This window comes from Haemaphysalis longicornis, unplaced genomic scaffold (assembly GCF_048455015.1).
Source record: "Haemaphysalis longicornis isolate Haplotype H1 unplaced genomic scaffold, Haemaphysalis longicornis Haplotype H1 scaffold_5, whole genome shotgun sequence".
Taxonomy (NCBI): Eukaryota; Metazoa; Arthropoda; class Arachnida; order Ixodida; family Ixodidae; genus Haemaphysalis; species Haemaphysalis longicornis.
In genome coordinates, this window is record NW_027526385.1 from 30,585,137 (window position 1) to 30,609,480 (window position 24,344).

Sequence of the window (24,344 nt, forward strand, 5' to 3'; positions counted from 1 at the left end):
GTCCGCGAACGCGACGACCTTTTCGGGATCATTCTTTCCCTTACGTACGCAGTGCCCCGCAGCAACAACCTCACAAGCATCTGTTCTTACCAAAAATCGCTCGTGCACGCTACGGGCATTCCGAGCAGCGGCCTGACAAAGTGAGTTTTTCAGCTGTTCCAACACGCACTCATCCTGGCGTAACCCGAGACTCAGGGATGTGACACCCTGTATGGTCGCAGAACTTAGCGCGTCAGCCCTTCAGCGAGGCGTCCGACCAAATCTCGGTAATGACCACAACGGACACTAAAGCTACGAAGCTCTATCTCAGACACTGGTTTTGCGAGATCACTGATTGCGTCTCGTTCCTCTGTTTCAACTGTAGCTGCCTCCTCACATACTTTTTCTCTCTCCTTCGCAACTTCCTCGGGAGCCCTCATTCTTGGTTTCGCAGTCTTCACGCAGGCGTTTTGGTGTTCTCCATCAACTTTCTGGGGTATACTCTCACCATCAAGACTACCTAACCAACACGGCATCTCCGTATCGTTCCTACCCTCTTCAAATGTTCTTTGCTCCTTATCCTCCGCCTTCTCGCGTTCTCTCTCACTTTCTTTTCCCTTTTTTGCATGTTCAACGCAGCCTACCTTTTCAGCTCGCTTATCCGCTCTTAACTCCTGCTTTTCTTCTGCCTGACTGTGAACTTCGTCTCTTTTTCGCTCCGTCTCGTCACATGCTTTCTCGTCTTTTCTCTCCTTTCTCTTTTGGGTGAGTTCCAGAACGCCCGACACGGAGTTCACTTTCTCGTGCGACTTTCGAGCGGAATATGGAACGCGGCGGGCCCCAAGAATTTCCTGCGCGACGCCAATCTGCTCCGGTCCGGTCCACGCCACCGGTTTCTGAAAATATGGTGCTTGAAGTATGTGGCCCACAAAGACGGAAAGGAGTGCCGAATTCGCCATTCTTATCGTCAAAAATGTGTTTCACGCAAACAAGTATTAAAGAACAATAAAAACATACCTACAGTACCTTGAATGACCGTCAAAATAGATCATTCGCACAGAGCCCGTGGCATCTCCTAGACTTTTCGCCTACAAGTTGTTTGCGATTCAACTTTCCATAAAAACTTTATTTATCTGGCCGACCCACTCCAAACCGAATAACAAAGTCCCATATGAAGAAAATAAAAGAAAGCAAGGATTAAATTGCCATGAGCTACGCACAGGAACCATGAAATTAGGGTGATGTCAGGAAGCTTGGGTCAGAGCGCAAGCTTCCACTCACCGCAGTAGAAACCTAACAACGAACAACAATCGCAGTCTGATTTGAGGGCGACACCACAAGTTCATAAGCCACTAGGCATGTTGTCGTCTAATTGTTTGGTTGGAAAGCCCTACTTAAATTCTGTCGATAGAAATGCGATATCCCATGCAACTGTTAGTCTCACAAAGAGAAATACAAAAAATGTAGCACACATTAATTTAATCCAAGTCGACCAATATTAACTAGCAGCGGTGATAAATACCATTCTAACATATTTTATAACCAAGCCTGGGGGGTGCTGTTTCAGTGTTTTTTGCAAGTATTTAAGCAGCCGTGTCGAAACGCTGACTTGTGATTTTGCTCTGCAGTGTTTCTGTAGGGACGACGAGTCACATCAACACCATAGAAAAATCAGTGGAGTATAGGACATATACTTTTTGCGATAAGGGTGCCTTAAGGACATGTAATATTATTGATTAGGAGCTTAACTCATCGTAGGGATGACATCTATAATGCAATGCATTTATGGTCGCCCGTGTGCGAATCTAGTTGAAGTTGTGCCATTTATCGCATAATCTTCCATACGTGGAGCGCTATTAGCACTGCTGGGAATAGGATTATGTTCATTGGTACCTTGTCGCATCTCAGGAAACGCATGACACGTGGTGCAGCTTATCTTTCTGGTACCCGGATACCAATAGCAGTAAAAGATGTCCCCAAAAAGCGCCTTGGCTCTTGACAAAAGTATGAAACGAATCAGCGAACATAATGCTGTTTCGGCGGGATTCAGGTGCATTGAATGGGCAGGACCAATCGGCAATCTCAACGTCACTTCCATAGGCATAAGCGAGATACTCGGCATAAGTGACATACGAAGCATAGAAGCCGCAGCTGGTGCAGGGAAGCGAAAACACTGGCTCGTGTCCGGTCGTCTATGGCTCAGCGTCATCTCAGGTTGCTCAAAAAAGTAGTTCTCACAAATTATGCCGTCGAACTCATTGTCGGGAACACGTCAGCTGCCTGTGTTGTTTCGCCGTAGCTGAATTTCTTTTCCGTAGGTTAGAATCCATGGAACGTGGTTATAAACTGCATGAAAGAACGCCCGAGAAATGGAATAACATTGTATTTCTTATCTGTGCTACTAGAGGAGCTCTAGGATATTAAGGGGGATAATATAGAGTTAAGCGCAGTTAGAAGGAGAGGAGAAGGCATCTTGGAGCTCACTAGCGGCCATATTCTGTGCTGCAGTGTACCCCAGGAAAAGAACAAATATGGCGGGTGTTTTTAAACCACAGAGGAATAGCAGGAAACGTGGAGGAGTTTCCCAGCATTAGCGGCAGAGTTGCGGCTGCTGTGATCAAGCTTAGCAAACGATACTGGTTAAAGGTAGTACAGGCCTATGGGCCAAAAACTAGCTATGAAGACGAGGATATATACAGCTTCCACGAGGACGTCACATCAGCAGTGAAGAAGGCAACAACGCACTTCGCGATTCTGGAAGAAGGGAAGGCCATTAACCGGATGGAGGGATGAATCAGAGAACTTTGGGGGTAAACTTTGGGCTCTCGAGCAGCGCAGGAGAGGAGCGGTTGGAAGTGAATGAGAGAGGCCTGCATCCTGCAGTGGTTTTGAGGATGCTGATGATGATAATGACGACGGCGACAATGATGATGTTTATGATGATGCTGATGTCTTTGCTACGCCGAGACTGGCATTACCGATATCTGATTAAAGCCTACGAAACAGGTTTTTTTGTAGGCCGCCCTCTCGTCTAATCAAAAATCGAGTTGTTTTGAAAATATTGTAATATCTGGATGCCACAGACAAGCATATCAATATAAAATTTTGTTATAGAAAACTGCAACACATCACACTTTTATTTTGTATAAAATATGGCGCACAGAAAAAAAATTCTATGCTTCATAACCAAATCGGATGTTCTGTGAATAAAATGCCTGAGCATGAATACATAAACAAAATGTTTCTCAGTTTTACTAGGCACAGCAAATCATCCCATTTTCATATATCGCATCCTAAATGACGTACGGATGACATCAAACGCATCCACAAAGCTAACAAATTGACTGTCCTCTGGTAATGCTAATAAGTATCATAGCAAGAGCGAATAGAGTGCCTAAAACCTTCAAGACGTAATTCCCCTATAAGCAATGAATCAAGAATCCCTCAGCGGCCTAGTAACGGAAATCCACTGGTATGTGATATGTACGAAAAAGCAAGTTTTTCATAAATACGCACATCAAGAAGTAAAAATATTTCCTCAATAGGAATATATGTTTAATAAAATCACGTCAGCCCTTATGCATCGCTATGCCCCAGTGAAAATAACCTGACAAAGGAATAAACCGCTGATGTAAACGATTTGCAATAGCTGAGCAGTATGTATTCCTAGCCGCTGTGGCGCAGCTACATAATATTGCAGAGAAACATATGAGGAGGTAAAGAATACTGAATATCAAAAGCTAGGAACGCGATGATCTTGATTAGCATGGAAACTCTTGAAAAAGCTTTTTTAGGTGCCGAGCCCTTTAGGGCCCCGGTTGGTCATTGTAGCTCGTTCGGGGTCATGGTATCTAGCCACTGTAATCACGTGGTGTCACGCACCCAAACCGAGGATTAGAAAAGATCACCGCTTCCCCTGACCGGGATCGAACTTAGGTCCTTAGCGTTCCGAAGCCGATGTCAATCCCATAGCGGCATAAGGGCACACGTTACTCGTATGAAAAGGGTTGGGGTGATCGTTTCTCAGTGCCGCTGTCATGGAGGCTGCCATTTGTAGGCTGCAAAAAAGTATCAGTCATATGAAATAAGGACAAGACCATGAATTAACGCATTAATTAACCAAGAATAATTAAAGGTAAATCTACTATTTCGTAGGCTTTTTTAGGCACTGCGGCAGCGTCCCTGGACTATTGGTGTCAAAGCGTGGCCTCCGCGATCGGCTGCCGGCGGCGCGCCGTTGCTCCGGCCGTTCCAATCGCCCGGAGAGAGCGTAATTCCGAAGAGGCCGTTTCGCCGTTTTCCGCCGCACCGCGGCGCGCTTAGCCTAAGGTCGCTTTCCGTGGCGCGGGCGGGCGCACAGGAGGAAAACTCGGCCTGCGCAGCGTGTGTGAGACGTATAATCGAAAATTACAACCGCTCATCAATGCAGTAGATAGAAGTAGTTACAGGTGCCATTAATTACTAGCCGTTTAATTTTTGACGTGGACTGGGGCCGCTGTGAAGCGTAAGTGAATTCATTGCACATCACTAATTTTTATTTTTGTTGTCGCGCATATTTAAAAAGATAAGGTTTTTTCTGGAAAACTTGTATTTGTTATTTTAGTACATGAAAGAGCGTGATACAAAGAAAGAGCGCAGTGCATTGATTTTTTTTTGTGAGTACCAACGATATCACTTTTTTTTGTTTGCATTCATTCAAGAGAAAAATTGTTAAGTGAAGTGTAATCTTTCACGACGCATAGGTGTCTTACAAAGCGTTGTTCCGATCCAGTGTTGGGTAAGACAAACTTCCTGCAATGCTTTCGTTGAAGTTGCCTGGCTGGAACTGGGTCAATTTTTTATTTATTATGAGGTTTAACGCGTCGACGCTACATAAGCGATGAGGCGCGCCGTAGTAGAGGGCTCCGGATTAATTGTGACCACCTGGTTATGGGCGTCGGCAGGATTTTACCTTGAGGGGGCAAATCTATTGTTGCGCGAAGGAAGGGGGAGAGGGCATGGGGTAAAGTGTTAGAATGGTTTGGGTGAGGGGGGGGGGGAGCAAGGGCCTTTTTTGCACCCCCTCCTCCCTCCCGCCGACGCCCATACGCCTGGGGATTTTTAACGAGCGCCGAAATCTGGAACACACGGGCGCTTTCGCTTTCGCCTCCAGCAGAAAAGCGGCCGCGAATCGAACCCGCGTCCTTGAACTCAGCAGAACATTTTTCCCGCGGTTGCCAAAATCATTGGAGGCTAATGCACCACCGAAGCTACATCTGGGCAAGAGGACAAACAAAGTCATTTCAGGATACGTTATACTTTAATTACGGCAAAGAAAACCCAGAAACGCAGGCACACACACACGCATGCACACGCGCACGCGCGCACGTGCGAACCTACACACACACACACACATTGACACGCGCCGCGAACACACCGAGAAACGCAGGCACACACACACGCATGCACACACGCGCGCGCGCGCGCGCACGTGCGAACCTACATACACACACATAAACACGCGCCGCGAACCCACCCACATACGCATGCACACACCCGCACGCCACACAGGCGCACGAACCCCCACGCACACACACACGTAACATGCACGCGTGCGCACGCGACCGCACACGCAAGCACACGCGCCGTGAAACAACACGCGCGCACTGTGGCCAAGTACTTTCGAAACAGCCTGCACGGCATGAAAAGGTAAAGCGCCGTGAAAGCTCGCGAAAAGGCCGTAAAAATGACAAAAGAATTCAGCACACTGGCATTCAATCTGCACGAAATGCGAAAAGAGTTTGGGCTGCCTCATTCGACTTACACGTAACCAAACCGGCTGCATGCAAAACGAACATGTGCCTTTTAAACAACGTACGTACCTTAACTTTGTACTGCTTGCAGGAACGAGTGAAAACACATCGAGCGCATACTCAAGGTTTGTCTGCAGTGAAAACTCGACAACGAAGACTGACGAAAACCTGAAATCGCAGGCAGTGTCGGTCAGATGAGCCTCGCTTCAACCTTAGGCTAACGGCGCCGCCTCGCGGCGCGTGTCGGAGTTAGCCAAATTACAAGGTTTTGCTGGGGGACGCGCCGAATGGGACGGCCGGAGCAACGGCGCGCCGCCGGCAGCCGATCGCGGAGGCCACGGTCAAAGCAGGCTGATGCTGAATCTAGTTCATAGAGGGCGCCGAAGCCGCTCTGGAAATGACTGCTCCGCACTTCGACAGTTTTCACGTTGAGCGAACTGCGTTAATTTCTGGGCCTACGTGTACCGTTAGGCCAGCCTTTACAGTACACCCTGGGCACCGTCGCTTCAGGTGTTCTATGGAAGACAGTTGCAATTAGGCATGCAACCCCTGTTGATTACGCGAGATGTTACGAATTGTAACAAACCAGAAAACTCAACATGAATCTAATGCAGCATTGTTTATTCTGTGAGTTATTAAGTAACGCCGAATATACGGCAGTTGTTCTAAGCCTTTTTTTGCCCCGGGTGGCAGGTGCCCGCAGTGTTACTATAACTGCATTTCCTAATGTCCTTGTTATTTGTATTTGCAGAAAACCATGGTTGATGATGATATAGTCATCAGTGGCTTTTCGGCTCGCTTTCCGCAAGCGGACAGCCTTAGCGAGTTCGGAGAAAAGCTTTACAGGGGTGATGACTTCATCACTGACGACAATGACCGATGGCCCCATGGTAAGTGGTTACACGATACAGCTTACTGTTGACGCCTGCACCAGATGTGCCATGCATTCAGTACGCCAAAGATTATGCTTTCAGAAGCGGCATACGGTCAAGTACACGGTCAAATGGGCGCGCCAGGCTGTTTAAAAATGGAATTATTTGTTTTTTTTGTTTATATGCTAGGTAAACCTATTAGACTGTGTGAACCTAAACTTCCGTTGTTGTTGAAATAAATTTAAAGAAGCATATTTCCCTTGACCACCAACAAAGCTAGATTTGAAGGGAAGATTGGATGAAAGCAGCAGAAGAAAATAACAGCAGCCAGTGGCGGTAACTCGAGTGCTGTGAAAGCCGAACCTTCTTTGCCAACATACGCGATGCTACGCGTTTTTAAGCACTTTTGTAGCATTTCTAATGTAGCAATCCGTTGCTTTTACCGTTGTCTTGACATAAGCAGCTCAACAGTTGCTTTAAAGTAAAACGTCCCAATTCGGATGCAATTCCTTTTGGCATTCGTTTTGTTCCCGGAGTGTTCTTCCGTGAATCCCTTTTGGCCGTACAAATTTTGCGATTTGAACGGTCTACGGGACACGTCTGTTGCAAGCCTCCGGCATGCTGATCGAATGCCTGCAACCAGTGGATGTAACAGTAGCGCTGCTGGTTCCTCTAGTGGAAAGACGTTCACTGGGGCCACAAAATGAGAAATATGACCGGCACGACGCGAGATTCTTGCATAAAGCGTGCATTTTAAGTGCCTGCCCTCTTTTTACACCATGTGCCAACTAGTCGCCCGAACCCGGAGAAATCACGGTGGCGAAAGTTTAATTGATTACACATATGAAGAACGCACCCAGCAATCCAATACCATTTGATTATAAAAAAACTGTGATTATAAAGGCCAGTTTTCCTGGAGAATATAGTTCAAAATAGGCTTAAAATTAGCCATTGCGAGGGCGAGAAACAGAATCTTGGACTAATCAAAAACCGTCGTTGCTGTATTCGCTTGAATATTTCTTTAATCCCATTACGTGGTCTCTATTTGTGAAGCGGCATTAGATGGTACTTTTTAATGCTTCAGTTTCGCAATAAAACCACTGCCCCAAAAAACTTCCAACGAGAAATGCAGTGCCACGTATAGAACAAAGCATGAATAAGAGTTCCTAGAAGACGGGTAAAGGTATTGCGTGCTTCAAAATGTGTCGGTGGTATCATACTGAGGTAATGTTTTCAGCAACCTTATGTGGCATTTATCTCTTCAGGTTTTCATGGCCTCCCGGACCGCTTTGGCAAAATCCGGGATTTGTCCAAGTTTGACGCCCAGTTCTTTGGGGTTAACCCGAAGCAGGTACAAATGATGGACCCTCAGCTGAGGCTGTTGCTGGAGACGTCTTACGAGGCCATCTTTGATGCGGGGTATGACCCGGCGACCTTACGCGGACGCAACATAGGCGTTTTCGTCGGCTGCTGTGCGTCGGAGACGGCCAGCGCCAGGTCAATCGCGGGGGCCGATGAAGCCGACGGTTACTCTCTGCTCGGATGCAACCTCGTCATGTTTTCCAACCGCATATCCTATTGCTTCGACTTCCATGGTAGGTGCCACGTTTTGTAAAGTTTTATGGCTCGCCACTTTGGAAAGTTCTTTCTAGTGGGTATGAGCTTAGCGAGTGTTAAGATATGAGTACATCACAACGAAACCAGCAGCTGCTCTTTCAGTGTGGCTGTGGCTGAAATACTGTTATTTACCTCACAAAAATAAGCCAGTACTCCTTAAATCTACCTCATTTACGAAAGCTCTTGCAAACAGAAGTTCAACCTTGGCGACCTGATAATTCGGAGCTATACTCGCCAGACGTCACGTACTAATATCTTAGCTAAGCGTTTAAAGTGACGAGATGGGTTTGTAGACTGTAACGGTCTCTGCCTCTCGAGAAACAGTTTCAAATTTACAAACCTAGAGTTTATTCACAATTTGGGGGGGGGGGGGGGGCGGATATTTTATCCGTATTAAGCTACACTTAGAAACATTACTTGTGTTATCGTAAAACACGGCAGCATAATTTTTGAATTCCCAATTTGGTGGGCCACACTATAGTTGGTTTAGTGGTGGAACGTTGATAAAGTGTACTATTGGGCGAGTTGATAGTTCATTTAAAAAAAGATAACTGCAGCGGCAATAGAAACAAGCACACAAAGACTTTTGGAAAAGCGCTGACTTCCAACTAAATTTAATAAGAGGAGACTTGCACGTTTCGTACGCACACTTCCTGTTACACCGGTAAAAAATAAAAAAGAAATACAAGTTACAACAAAAACAACAACAAAAACCAAACGTATAAGCGCTCGTCTATATACGTATAAGCGCTTGATTATATTCGCGCTGTGGCCATTTGTTGAAAACCTAAGTCACACTTAACTTCATTTGGAAAGCTCCGCCGTACCACGACTCCTTCTTGCACATTTGGCTACCGGTATTTTCCGGTGGCCGCCGTTTCTGAAGTTCACCTATTGTTAAGGCCTTCCTGTTTCATTTCTCGAAATACGAAATACTAGCAGTCTCAATACTACGAGCATCATAACATCTTACCCGAGGGCTCGGACTGCGGTCGCTGGGAAGTGCACTCGCGACAACACATTGTTGCTGGTGTCTAAAGCAATCTATGCTAACCAAGCTAAGCAATCAAAACGCCTCTCCAACGACTTCGCTTTTATCTTTATCCCTCTCAGTCCTGGTGTCCTATATTTAGGACCTTAAAAAATTCGTTGAGCAATTTAAGGAGAAAACCAAAACAGCTAGTTTTCCATTGGATTTCACCATTGTTCGTGTTCTGCTAAAGCTGAACGCTAGAAAGAGGAATGAATTACAGTAAAGACCAAACTGACGTAGGGACGACCCCAAGGACGGAAGACCTCGTTTAGTTACATGGCTGTAATTAAAAAAATTACTTCGAAAACAAGCTTTGTTTTTTGTTTGTGGGCTCAGCGGTTTTCAAAATTTTGAAAACCAAGCAAGGAGGTTTTGTTTGAATCTAAAATTTTATTGCCTTAATCACCTAAAGAGACATCTTGCCTCTAAATCACTCATTACTTGCAGCACAAGCTCAATTCTTGTTTGTAAGTGTATGAGATCACAAAAATTAGAAGAACACAAGACAGACGTTTTTCTAAAAATAAAAACGTTCAGGGCTGGAAGGGTTGAGGTAAAAAAATTAAGTAGCATGGGTGTTTCGCCTTTCAGGTGTGTATGTGTTCAGTATTTCCGCTGCAGCAACAAGAGTGTTGGCGCCAAGTCCTTAACAGCGTACCAGCACGCGGCGTATACAAAGGGGGACACACCACGACACACAATTATTTAGTAGCGATGATGGTTGTCCCCAACTACTAAGAAATTTTTCAAGAAAGGTTACAGCAGCAGAACCGGTTCCTTAAATGCAGCACAAGTTAGGAGCAATATTTATAGTGAACTAAGAAAGCTTAGTCAGTGAAAATCTTTAAATAAGCTTTATGTAATTGCTTAATTTGAGGTTAACCCCTTACTTCCTGACTAATTTAGCGGCATCCGCGTTACGCAGGACCAAGCGAAACCGTTGACACAGCATGCGCTTCTACAATGACTGCACTGAACAACGCTGCTCGGTCGATTCGTGCCGGGTTGTGTGAGGCGGCCATTGTGGCAGGATGCAGTCTGATTCTCAACCCTGTCCCTTCTCTGAAGCTCTGGCGTATGAACATGCTTTCCAAAGAGGGAAAGTGCAAGGTCCTCGATGCTGATGGTGAGTGTCAAGATAGCTCCGGAATTGGTGCGGAACGCTGCTCATTTTGTATGTCATTTTAAGCAAAAGCACAAAAGGAAGAAGGCACAAACACACGGCAGTGAGTGCCCATAACACGAAAGCTGTGTTTTAAATGCAGAGCATTTCAGTAACTAACGATGTCACCCGCGTTGACGTCCGTAGTCCGCACCGTCGTTGTCCCTACTATATAAAAAAAAATACTATCCGGCGCCCGGTTTCGATCCCTCGACCCTGGGGGGGGAACGCAATGTACATGGTGCTCTACCCACTGCGCCACAAAGCCGACACAGAATGGGACGCTACGAACGCGCCTTATATCGTTGACTGATTCAAATTACTGCTGACGAGCGCTCTCTCGTCAGCAGTTGCCACAAGTGCAACAACATTAACGTAGCGCAAACTACTTAACGTCGTGCGCCCCCGGAAATGCTCTGCATTTGATCGTGTCCCTCGCGAGAGGGATGTTTCACTGCGTCTTCTGTCGGTCGCGGGACCCGTGGCACCATCTGGCGGAGGCGCGGCACAACTCGTAGCACTTTGAAAAGATGCGGCGCCAGCCAGCTGTGTGTGTGCGTGCCGCACTTGTACAAATGGCGAGTGCATTGGCTGTCCACAGAGCAAAGCATTCATGCAAGTAAGCCGTTGCAGTCAGTCAGTCAGTCAGTCAGTTAGTTAGTTAGTTAGTTAACAACTCCGCAAGCATTTGCGTTTCTTGCTTTGTAAACAAAGCAAAACACGCAAGAATGACGAAACATTTTTTAGACTAATTATAAGGTGTCAGTACCGTCCTCTAAGCCTCTATTTTTACGTTTTCTACTCACTCGCACTCGCACTGCTATGAGAACAGTATTAGTCGCTGTGGAACTGAGGTAAAATAGTTAATTGGGAAAGACACCACAGATGTGGTTCTAAAGCATGACGGTTGGGTTTGTAACGAAATGCCACCAGCGTACACAACAGTTCCTCTTATAACTCTTATTAAGAATTGGTCTTATTACGCCACTGAAAAGCGCTTCTTTATTAATATTACAAGGGGGAAGAATCTTATACTAGAAAATAATAGAAAGGTTCGATTTTTTCCGCGAAACTGTAAAAACCTATTTTTCTGCGGCGCTGAACGCACGTCCATACACGTGATGCGTCGGCACACACACAAAAAATATGTCTCATGCTTCTCGCGAATGCTATGAATCCTGAAATCTAATGTAGATATTTTCGGAAAAAAAATCGTAGTAAATTGGACGTTAAGGCGAATCTTTGATTAAACCGAAATTTATTGTTCACAATAAATTTCGAAACGTTAAAGATTCCCATCCGCTGATAATACAAAGCAGTGTACCAATAGAGTATGTTGACAAAAAACGGCTGAAGCTTTTGTTGTAAGAAGTCATCTCAACTAAAGTAAATAAAAATTAGCTGCGAAGATGCCACTAATGCTACGCCGAGTTTCAAACGCTTTTGTAATTCTGTAGTTCACAGTGAGGTTGCAGATATTGAAGAATTCCCATCCACTGGCAATACGTAGGCTCTTACGGTAGTGAAACAAACAATCCCGTGTTTCTTTCTTGAAATAAATCTCTAAACCTTCTAAATTTCAATGAGCTAATAACTTGGAGGTATACTAAATCTAAAATATCAACAAAAATGTTCTGTTTTGTGGATAGATGCGTCGATTGAGGTGAAACACACCAGAGTTTCGCTTCTCGTACGTCTTCACAGAGTGGAAGGGCTGAATTGCGTGCCTGAATTTATCTCCCTCAATACAGCAAATGGCTACGTCAGAAGTGAAACCGTGGGTGCTGTCTTTCTTCAAATGAGCTCTCAGGCTCGTCGAGTTTACGCCAAGTTGATTCATGTCCGGGGTAACACGGACGGCTACAAATCAGAAGGTGAGATGTTCTGCCTGTTTCATTGTGGGTATGACAAAGCAATTCACATGTTATAGAACGCCCATTTTAGTAAGCGGAAATACAAATGACGCACCGACAAGTACCAGCGCAAATTGAATTGTCACTTCTTTGGAAGCCGAAAGCTTACGTCGTTGCGGCGTGCAGGGTAAATAAGCTTGCCTTGTGGGAGTTTGCCACAGTTTTGCAAGATTAGCGCTTGGTTGCCTCTTGCGTTTTCAAGATTTTTGGTTTGATAGATATCCTCTTCTAGTTTTGGATTAAACTTCGGGTTGCAAGCCACTGCTTTGATTTCATTCTAAAAATGGACAACTTTCTAGACTGGTAGGAGGGCGGAGCAGTCTGGATCGTTAAAAAAGCAGACAACCAATTTTTGTGGAATAAATTTCTCAATCCTAAATGATTGAGAAACGTACACAATGAAATGTACTCAATTAATTCTTGAACACCTCCTAAAGCACCTTAATCCGAAACAGTTTTGCTGATAGCGCCCAAGGACTTTTGAAATCGGAATGTTGACATCTACGAGTCATACGTGGTCCGCAAAAATGAATGCAACAAACCTGGCACTTATCCATGCGGCAACATACCTTTAACTGCACATGAGAGGAAAATAGATTTTCGAAAACTCGTCTCCGACTAGAACAACAATAACATGAAACATTTACTATTCTTTTGTGCGGTTTCTCAATCACGTGTTGAAACTGACGGAGTTGTTGGGACACGTAAATTAGTTTCACGCTTAGAAACTAAATGGCGCCAACTTTCAGATTGCACAAATTTTAGCGCAAATTAAAATGATTTCTCGTTGGTTAGCGCAAAGAAAACTGTAGGTACATTTGAGGCGAAATATACGTAATTAACCGGCAGCATCCGCGTTCCTCTAGTTGAGAACGCCAGTTGGGTTAGTTTTTACGATGTAAGCGAAAACAAGTGGCAGTGCAATGCCGGGACGTGCGGGTGGAAAAGCACAAAGAGAACAGAACACAGCTGGCGCAGTTTCAGGTAGGGGCGCGCAAGCACTGTGAAAGGGGGAAATTTGAAATGCGGTGGGTGGTAGCAGTGTGCGGATAACGGCGCTACAGCCCATTATGGCGAAGCACTGCTCTGCACTACGACAACTTTCACATTGAGTGGAATAGCTTCAATTGTTCTTTCAGCTCACCCAGACGTCGCAAAAAAGCTCGACCTTAAAAATTTAAAAAATCAGCCGACACATACTCACGGACATAAGCCTACATTCCAAAAGTAATTTTGAATACGTCGCATGGCACCTGTCAACCAGTCAACAGCATCCGTTGTGAAGTTAAGCTTCCTTATAGGACTGTCTTTTACACATTGTGCCTCCCTGTAAGCGTGTCTGTTGCATCTCATAACACACCGCACAGAAATGACACCCTTAATAAATTGCCATTACCGGGTTGGCGCGTACCTCTCGTATTTGGCAGGAATCACATACCCATCAGGAAAGGCACGAGCGAAGCTCTTCCGCGACGCCTACGCCGAGGCCAAAGTTGACCCCCAGGACGTTTGCTACATCGAGGTTCACGGGACAGGAACCAAAGTGGGCGACCCGGAAGAAATTGAAGCCATCTGTCGCTTCTTTTGCCAGTCGCCGCGTGAAACGCCGCTCATGGTCGGCTCCGTAAAGAGCAACGTGGGACACGCCGAAGCTGCTTCTGGTAAGTGACGGACACCTGTAATCTCCTTCACCTGAGCGGCTACAAGAGGGTGTAACTGAAGTATTCCGCATGAACTAAATTATGTTAGATGGTTGTTTTAACGGCACCTTTTAACAGATAAGCTGTTTGCAAATTTTTATGTTTTGTGTCCGCAGTTACAAATACCAATAAATTGCCGAGCACGCGCACGTGCCCGCGGGTCTCGCGGTGATCCCCCAGCGTACCCAGTGCACGTTTGTCAAGTTAAGCATACCAACTTAAGGAGATTGATCAAGACTGTCCAAAGAAATACCTGCAACGTTCGCCGTAATCGTGGCAATAGTTTCTGGGATCTAGAAAGACACGTCATAGCGTACGTCCCTCAAAGGTGATGTCCCATGATTATTACTTCCCGAAAATGACAGAAGCTCACACGTATAGCAACAATGATTGAGTGAAAGTTGTTGCGGCAGTGAAGAAGAAGCAAATCGGCTCCAATCGTGGACTTAAACTGTCGTGATGCTCATGGAGGTGGCGTAAAGCTTCGCTGCCTTTAAGTTTTAGGCGTTAGTGTGAGCTTCTATCTTTTTGTTTAACTCCGTAAGGCCGCAACAATGAAAACAGGAGACAAAAATTCCAATACTTCATTATTTTATCATTTGTGACGCAAACAACAAAAAAAGCGAAGAAACTTTCTTCCCCCGAGGTTAGAAAATTACGTAATGTATTATATATCGATGAAAGGTAGGTATATGTAAACCTACATATAAAAATAGGTACGTAATGTATCCTCAATCCAGAAAAAACTGTATCATATACAAGTGAAAATTAAATGTCAGCCTCAGGGAGTGCTTACGACGGAAGAAGCCACCTTTCAAAGTGTATGGGGGATTTGATGCAGTGAGTTGTGATAATATAGTTTTTAAAAAACGTTTAGAAGATATCAGAAATGGTACAGTGGGCATTTCTTGGCAGTAGAAACGACCAGGTGCGAGTAAAAAAAATTGAATGATTACGTATTATACCATACGCTGGGCATTACCAGGTTAAAGAACCTCCTCTGTGGGAATCTAATCACCATTTTGTCTTCTGACCACAGCGTATGTTGTCCACTTCAGTTAAAAACGGAACGATGGCCAATAGTTCGACGATTTTTCTTCCCATGATAGGTAGAATATAACTGCCCGTAATTTTACAAGGATCCCACTTGAGGCGCAGTATCAAAATTTGTGTTTGCATTCTTTTTTGTACCCTCGACTGTGCTAGTAAAAGATTGTGGGCGTACGTGCGTGTCTCTTTCTTTGTGTGTGTATGTGTGTGTGTGTGTGCGTGTGCGTGTGCTTGTGCGTGTCTGTGCGTGTGTGTGTGTGTGCGCGCTTGTGTTTGTGCATGTGTGCGCGTGCGTGTGAGTGCGTGCGCAAGGCAGTGCGAATGTGACGGGCGGTGGGTGTCGCTGAGCTGACTCAGAGGTCCGCCGGTGTTTCTGTGTGTCTATGTGCTTGACATTGGTGATCACCAGTGCCGTGGTGACTGAGTTGATCGACGAAGCCGTGGTATATGTGAAGTATGAATCAAAAGCGTTCGGGTGGCGTTATAAAAGTTATTTTGAATTTTATAAACGTCGGAGGGTTATAAAATTAACACCAAATTCGGGGCTCCATTCCCTCGATGCAAAGTAAATGGCACGTTTTGCTTTCCACCTTCAGGAATCTGCTCTATAGCGAAGCTGATTCTCGCTATGGGTACGGGGACCATTGCTGGCAACCTACACTTCACGGAGCCCAACCCAAACATTCCATCCTTGCTCGATGGTACCATTGAGGTGGTCGACTACAACAAGCCCTTAGCAGGTTCAATGGTCGGAATTGACTCATCTGGTTTCGGAGGTGCTAACGTTCACACCATCCTGCAAGCACACTCAGGGCCCCAAGTCAAAAACCTGCCACGCCTGAAACCTGAGCTTCCCAGGCTTGTTCTCGTAGCCGGAAGAAGTGCAGCTACATTGGCGGCAAGTATCTCCTTTGCCTTGCATGATCTTACGACTTACTTGCACCTCACCACTCAGTATGTGAATATTTTTTTTTGCTTTTGTGCAGATCTAATTATGCATTCCTTGCACACTCAATACATGAATAATTTTGTGCTTAAACAACGTTGAAATCCAATATTTTATTTATACTCTATGTACTCTTGTAACGGTAATAAGTACCAAGCATTGGAACTCTTATCGGGAATATTGCCTTTTACGTACCGTAATCTTTTATCACGCCTTCACACAACATCGTAACTTTGAACTTGATATCGTCATGTTGCCTTTCTCTTCGCTCTCAACAAAATGCCGCAAACCATGTATGGGTTTGTTTATTTATGGTATGTTTTATTGCCCGGCCACGCCTGGCTCTGTTATCTGTGTTCCATGCGAAGCGCGTGTTCCATTCTCTGTTTTTATCCCGCACGGGCTGCCTCATTCAGATAAGGAGACTCTTTCGCCCTAGCGTCACTAGCCTAGAATAATCTTCTTTGATCTACATTGTTCTGGATGTAAATCGTCGGTTCGAGAAACACTCGCGCCAAAAAATAAATTTCCGCACAGCAGACGGCGCGGCATTCGCCTCGCCGACGCTCGCCTACACACGTTCATTTGATGACTGCTGCTTCGCCGCCTGTGTATTCTTTGAGTTGTTTGGGGCGCCCAAGTTCGCTCCAATAAACTTTTTTTCCGAAGCCAAAGACAACTGCGTCGTCTTTGGCTTCGTGACAATATAATCAGCTGTGACGGCATTTGAGCACAGCAGAGAAGACGTCATTAGATTGAGTTGCTGCAGCATATTTTCGGAAACTACAACATGCAACAGTCAGTGTTTGCTTCTGCAGCGCTGTTTTTTCCTGTTTGTCGAAAATACATTAGGTTGACCTATTTCTATACTACTATTTTGGAAGTATCCTACATTATAAGAAATAATTCCTGCCCACAGGAAACGATCGAAAAACTGGAAATGGAAGGACCACACCCTGACCCCACATACGCCCTCCTAAACAACGTCGGACAGCCCAACGTGAAGCAGTTCCCTTTTCGAGTATTTACCGTAATACCCACGTCTGCAGAAGGCAAGGCTGCTCTGAGGGGGAACCCCGAAGAGGCTCCGTTGAAGAGGAAGCCGCTGTGGTTCGTCTTCACCGGCATGGGCTGCCAGTGGAACGGCATGGCCCGGCAGATGATGCAACTCGACTTGTTCGCCAGCTCCATCCAGAAGTCGCACGAAGTACTCAAGCAGTTCAACCTTGACCTGATAGGGCTGGTAACCAGCGAAGACCTAGACACACAGACCCCGGCATCTACTTTCGTTTCGATCACCGCCGTTCAGGTATGACCTTTGAAGGATTACTTTGCTGTAAAGTTTACGCGGGCCTGATATTTTATTGCGCCGATCGTCTTTGAATACTCCCTCTCACCTTCAATCCGTTAGTCATTCCGTGTCCCCCTAAAGTCAAAATTATGAAGTGGGAGCAAAACCTGCTGTGAGAAAAAAAATAAATTGAAAGGGACAAAAGCTCAAAAGTATTTCCGCCTTAAAAAAATTCTAGATAAGAACAGCCGATCAAGAGAAAAAAAAGCTAAGAACTCCCAAGACCCGCCTGCACCGAGAACAACAGGCACTTTGGGAGCAGGTGAAAAACCAATTAGTAAAAATAAAGTAGGCGCATGTAGAAAAATACGCCTTATGGCAGCCCCGCACGCTAAAAAACAGGACCAGTAGCAGAATGTATGGTTTTTAACGTACGTGGGAGCGCGATGAAGTACATGTGTTCAAAAGAACAAGTTCCAAGAATTCGACGGAAAGGAGCGAAAAACTTTGCAGCGAAAGTGTGAGGTTCCCGCTGAACACGGGAATTTATACTTGCCACAGGTTACGTTGACCACCTTGCTTAATGATTGCAATAATTAATTTAATTTGCCCAAAACGTGCTTAAGGGCCCATTTATTCTTAAACGGCCGTAAAGGCCGGGATGAATTTCCACGTGTGCTGACAAAATACTTCAGTACTGCGACCAGCTTTTACTCGTTCTCTCACTGTTTTATAGGTCGCACTGGTTGATGTGCTCAGCGGTGTGGGCATTCGACCCGATGGTTTCTTGGGCCACTCTATGGGTGAAATCGGGTGTGCGTACGCCGACGGAGCTCTGAGCGCTGAGCAGGCCGTGCTGTGCGCGTACTGGAGGGGACGCTGCGTCGAACTTGGAAGCGTTGCCAAGGGAGCCATGGCCGTCGTCGGTAAGGTTAACTCCTGTTTCGCCCCCTTTCACAATCGAGCTAATTCTGCTTGCAGAGACACATCTAGCTATAATTGTGCCTACGCACCTGGAGGCGCGCTTTTTTAACACTACAGTAGTGTTTTATTCCGGGACTCACGAATATTTCACTTACGTCATATCCGTCGCGGAAGTGACGCCAGTATGACGAAGCAAGCGGCCTGTAAAGGGTGCACCCCTGCACACAGGGTCCTCTTGCGGGGAAGCAACCTTTAGTACTAAGGAGTACGTTTTACTTGGGGTTGTTCGTTTTCGGGTTTAATATTTTAACACGAAAGTGTTTTATCCCGGGATGCGCCAAGATTTCACTTAATTCATATCCGTCACGAAAATGACGCCAGTACACCTTTGCCGAAGCGACCCGCCAGCACGACGTCGCTCGCCAAGCGCACCCACAAGACAGCCGCCAACCCCCAAATCATGCTCAGCTGCAGATTTCGCTGCACATTTCACTTTCGCGTTTTATTGATTACCATGACAGAGGAATCAACCACATTTTTTTTGTTGTAACACTGATGCTGTTAAAGCTGGTGGTTGGGCCAACGAACGTGCGCAGGAAAATCTTCCCGAGCGATGACTTTATTGCGTGCCCCGGCTCCGCTTCACCATTGCTTTCCATCGCCATGCTCGGGCTTGAATCGTTCCGCCACCTGGCAGAGGCGCGATAGAAATGGTACAATAACGGCTTCGGAACGAAGTCGTTGGGTGACTAGGTCTAGTGCTTGATGCGACGAGTGGTGCGGGGTGAACACGCGATGGGCGAAGGTTTGTCCAGTGTAGTTGTTCCATGGGACGACGACGATGACGAAAGCAATGACTCGTACTGTAAATAAAACATCAAACTGCACATACTTTAGTGATCGAGTGTTCATTGCTTTTTTGGGGGAGGACGACGACACCACGCAAAAACTTCTCCCACCGCCCCTCGCGGGGACTCCTGTGTAGATGCGACGCATAGGGGGTTCCGTTGTTGTTTCCGTTAGGTTGATTCTTCCATCGCGTGAAACGTGGCGTGAACCCCCTGCCGCGGCTATGACGCAACACAATCCAACACAATCCACTTTAATCCAATCAAATCCAAATCTAATCCAATCCAAGCCAAGCCAAGCCAAGCCAATCAAATCCAATCCAATGCCCCTCGCGAGAGAGTGTTCGCTATCGGAGAGGAGAGGGGCGAGCGGCGGAGAGCGCAGCTCGCGCGGCGAGGAGAATGGGGGAGGGGTGTGGACGGACAACAACCACGCCGTATGGAGGGACAAGGCGAGTGAAAGAGATGCAGTCGCATCTAAAATCTTCACCAAGTCTCGAAGTAGAACTAGGCATAAGCTAGGTGGGGCCGCCAGCTTCTCTGTTTGCCGAGTTTACGTGCCACTAGTGAGACGCTGCCCTAATATATTTATTCTTTACACTCTTTTTCATGTGTAATGTTAATGTTAATGTTTACATTCTTTACATTCTTTACATTTTTAATGTTTACCCTTATTGATTTTAATTGACTTATCAAAAAGCGATCACTACACGAAGCAATTTCCGTCTGCAGACCAGGCTGACCAACAAACATGGAATATTTTTCGCATCGCGGTGTCTGCATGCTTTTGTAACAGAATTTTAGTCCAACGTGCGAGTGAATATATGGATAACAATAACCATCTGTAAAAGGTATCTACGACATGCCTGAATTGGGGCTAAACTATCTTCTACTTGTCGTATGTACAAGTTAATAAAGGTAAAAATTGTGGCTGCATAACATAGCGACGCTGCATAAAAATGAGCTACTTCCAAGGAGAAACATCTGTGGAAAATTACAAAATTTCGGTCGCCCCCCTACAGCTTGGGCAAGCATCCATATCTTCAGATCCTTTGATTTCCTTTCCGTTATGCAGCTCTGGCGCAGTGCTTGCCACAGCATCTTTGATAGAGTATATTCAACTCAGCCTTTTTACCGCCATCTAAGGAAGTGGTTGTAGTCCAGGTGGTTTATTGGAAACATTTTACCCTGAATGACTACTGTAGTGCAAACACATTCGGTTTGAATGATAGGCAAAGTAAATACTTTCTTGAATTGATGAGTGCTACGTTATCTGTTCGGTTCAGCGCTATCGGTTCGCTTCGCCTTAGCTCGTGTGATGTGGTAGCCACTTTTATCAGTGCTATGTGCTGGCCTCTCTTAAGTGCTTATCACTGTAAGATGTTAGTTCGGCATGATTCTTGAGGTTTCATTGCACGTAGCCGAGCGCAGGTACTCGTCCGAGAATTCGCTAGCTTTAGAGCGCGGCACAGCCCTGGATCTCATGTTATGTACACCTGACGCTGAGCGATGGCTCCCAGCTTTTCCTTAACGCGAAGTATTTGTGTGCGGCTATTTTATTCAGACTCCGTTTAACGTGCTGTATGCATAAAGCCCACTATAAGGCAGAAATAACTACAGAAATACAACTAAGGCTTGTTAAAGGGACACTGCAACACTCCGTTCAACTTTTTTTCTAAATCCTAAAGGATTTAAGAACAGCTAGTCAGAAAAATACATCCAGTACTTAGATTAAGGGGTCACGAAGTACTTCAGCCAACCAGTACTGCTCTGTGCCCATCAAATGACTTAGAAATCTGTTCATAAGATTGTTCTCTCTTTCCCAAGTCTTGGTGTTCTTTGAGCTAAGCTAGGTGGGGCCGCCAGCTTCTCTGTTTGCCGAGTCTTAGCGCCACTAGCGAGAAGCTGCCCCAATTTATTTAGTCTTTACATTCTTTACATTTTTTAAGGTTTACATTCATTGTTATTTTGCTGACTTATCAAAAAGCGATCACTACACGAAGCAATTTCTCTCTGCAGACCAGGCTGACCACCAAAGTTGTGTTATTTTTGGCATCGCGGTGTCTGCATGCTTCTGAAAGAGAATTTTAGTCCAACGTGTGCGTGAATATATAACCTTCTGTTGCAGCTATACACCCATTCGACATAAATTTTAGACAAAAGTGACAAAGCAAAGAAGAAACAAAAGGTGCATAGTTCTGCTGCGGCGAGCAAATCACGCAGTCTCGCTCTGAGCTGTTTGACAACCATAGCTTTGACAATGCTTCCAGACGCGAAGGAAAGCGTGAAAGTGTTCACCGGGAGTGTTGCAGGGTTCCTTTAAAAGGCTGTATTAGTTCTTACTCACCATCTGTCCTGATTGTACGACACGGGTAATCCCACGTGTCATAATTAATATCTAGATATTTGTTTAACGTGCGCTTGAGCCTGAGACAAGACAACGTTTTAAAAGTTTACGTTTATCAAAATCGACGCGCATTCGGGTGGTGATAACCGCCTGAGTTACCAAGTCAATGCGGTGGGCTTAAGTGAAATACCCGTTTTCACCAAGCGCGGGAAGGCAAAGGTCAATCGTTACGCCCATGGCTCCAGTTACTGGCCTCACGTGTTTTACATATGAACAGCTAAAATCTGAAAAAATTAGCAGTGGCTTAGCTCGGCGATGCAAGGATATACGTAGCGTGAGCTAAGGTTAAGCTGCTTTTTCTTAGCTCTCCTGTTTGTCTAGGATTAGCTTGATTATCATGCTTACTGCTGCTCCAATAACACACTCACGGTATACGCATTATGTGACGCGGCTCTGGCGCAGCGTCACCAATCACCACAGAGCTAAGCTGCTTCCACATGCGCACGCTGGTGTTGCTGCGACGCTCGAGCCATCGATTCTACACCCGGCCACCCCTCGCATGATCACCAAGGTCGACCGGGCCGCCGCGTGCGGAACGGACGTAAGCGAAGACGCTGGGAACGTGGGGTGTGTGAGATACGCCGGGCCACGAGCAACGTTCTGTTCGCCGTGTGACGCCACTACTCCTCGCGCATGGACAGCACGGCTCTTCAGGAGACACGCGAAACTGTTCAACCTCAGCCAGTGTAGCTCACGCTACAAAATAGGGGTTTGGTGCGCCGACAATGTACCCAGCTATCAGTGACGCAGTGCTACAGGCTATAGATAAACCTTAATCTGCAGCGGGACAACGACATCGAAGTTCTCGCATGCTTTTTCATGTACGCTAACCAACTCTCCTAAAGGTTATCTTAAATACGAGTACCCGTCCTGTCATGGTATTTTGCACTAACCATGTGATAATGCAACTCGAGCCAATTTTCACAGGGCTTACCTGGGAAGAGGCTGAATCCCGATGCAATAACGAAGTCTTTCCTGCCTGTCACAACGCCGAAGACTGTGTTACTGTGTCCGGCCTCGCTGACCCGGTTGCAAGGTTCCTAGACGAGCTCAAGGCGGAGAATATATTCGTCTCTGGAGTGAACAGCTTGAACGTGGCTTTCCACTGCCCTCACATACACAGCCTTGGACCTGGACTCCAAGAGGCCCTGGAAAGGGTACAGTTATGGGTCACAATTTTTGTCAGCCATTAGGCATGGTTCGTCATAGTATGGCGATCATGCCAGTTTTGTCTGCTAACCATGTCATCGCAGTGTGAAATTGGGGAACAATTCTCTCTGACAGGCATTATGTAGGAAAAAATTTAACTTAACATGCAATCTTTCCACTGGGGTTTCTGTAACGCCCTAATGGGACGTTAAAGAATAAGTCAAAGAACACCGGAATGCGTTATTGATAGTTCATTTCGCATGTGTGAGAAAGCATGCACCAGCCTTAGCGGCCATACCGACTGCGTTTACTACACTATTTTCTGTCAGCACATTGAAACGAAGTGCCTTGGTAAGATATTTAACCAACGGAGCTGTCTTTTTAGTTTTTAATGCAAATTACACAAACGTAGTTCCGGACTTCGGTGTCTGTACCAGAAAGAGTAACAAATTTAACTGCAGTTTTGGTTCTGGAAAATGTTTGCTTGGCCTTCTCCTTTTGCTAGCTACATGTGGGAAAAACGTCCGGCATTCTTTAGTTTTTTATCAATAAAACATTATTCGTTTCTCTCCCCTGTTTTCGAAGGTGATTCCAGAGCCGAAGTTACGGAGTTCTCACTGGGTCAGCACGTCCGTGCCAGAGGGGGCCTGGAAAGAGCCTATTGCTCAGCACTGCTCTGCGGATTACTTCGTCAACAACTTCCTTTCGCCAGTGCTTTTATACGAGGCTCTCCAGCACGTCCCCCAAGACGCCATTGTGATAGAGATCGCGCCCCACTCTTTACTGCAGGTAAAGAAGAAGAAATAGTGCATTGCGATACTCGGGCAAACCAGTAATTCAGGAAGGCAAAACTGAAATTGCGGCTGAAAGAAAACTGGGAGTGTCAATTAAAATAAGTTCGCTGTTTACCCGCAGTGCTCAAGATGTTTCTGTGTATTTGTGATCTTCCATTTCACCAGTGAAGTTCATTGCAATTGCTTTGCTACTAAACATCCAACGTTTTTCATCTGAAATGTCAACATATTTTGGCTGTATCCACGAGCCCACATTTTGTGACTCAACAGTCACTGCTCGTACTGTTCCTTGGTTGCTTCCAGGTAATTATGCGGGGAGTTCTAGGCCCTGAGGCCACGTGCCTTGGTCTTATGAAACGCGACTGCGACACCGGCGTCTTCTTAAGCACCCTTGGCCAGCTGCACGTACTTGGAGTACAGCTCGATCTGAGTCCACTTTACCCACCTGTGGCATGGCCTGTTCCTAGAGGGACGCCAAGCATCGCGCATTACGTCAGCTGGGACCATTCGCAGAGCTGGAAGGTTGTCGGATGGAAGGAATTTGTCAACACTGATGAGGTGAGATGATCTCCCAGGATTTTCTTCTCAGCACGCTGCCGGTAGAGGCTTAACAGTTAACAAAATGCGTTGTATGTACCGTCCAATATTATTGTTACGGTGAGGAATGCACGACGCGAAGTTGTATTTACAAAATGTATTTACACCATGGCACGGATCGCGCAGTCTATGAACGCAAGAACTTCGGCCATCTTTTTTTACTGCCAGCACCTAAGAGTGTGAATGTTCCAAGCGTCAATTTGGATTGGCTACGATTTAGCACATGTTTACAAGGATTTTTGCAGGCTATGTACTAGCATTCTGTTCTTC

At 45.9% G+C, this 24,344-nt stretch overlaps 2 protein-coding genes across 2 annotated transcripts in view; one reads left to right on the forward strand and one right to left on the reverse strand.

The window, feature by feature from the left end:
* LOC144138025 (uncharacterized) overlaps positions 1-24,344 on the reverse strand; it is a 490,339-nt gene that overhangs the window by 94,091 nt on the left and 371,904 nt on the right. The window lies entirely within an intron of this gene.
* The window catches only part of LOC144138018 (fatty acid synthase-like), a 57,925-nt gene that overhangs the window by 3,193 nt on the left and 30,388 nt on the right, over positions 1-24,344 (forward strand). The window contains exons 2-12 of the mRNA XM_077670054.1: positions 6,523-6,661; positions 7,909-8,238; positions 10,219-10,419; positions 12,207-12,329; positions 13,796-14,029; positions 15,715-16,016; positions 16,984-17,373; positions 18,092-18,281; positions 22,462-22,691; positions 23,269-23,472; positions 23,781-24,035. Of these exons, the coding sequence (XP_077526180.1) occupies positions 6,529-6,661; positions 7,909-8,238; positions 10,219-10,419; positions 12,207-12,329; positions 13,796-14,029; positions 15,715-16,016; positions 16,984-17,373; positions 18,092-18,281; positions 22,462-22,691; positions 23,269-23,472; positions 23,781-24,035 (2,592 nt within the window). The 5' untranslated portion in view covers positions 6,523-6,528. The remainder of the gene's footprint in view (positions 1-6,522; positions 6,662-7,908; positions 8,239-10,218; positions 10,420-12,206; positions 12,330-13,795; positions 14,030-15,714; positions 16,017-16,983; positions 17,374-18,091; positions 18,282-22,461; positions 22,692-23,268; positions 23,473-23,780; positions 24,036-24,344) is intronic.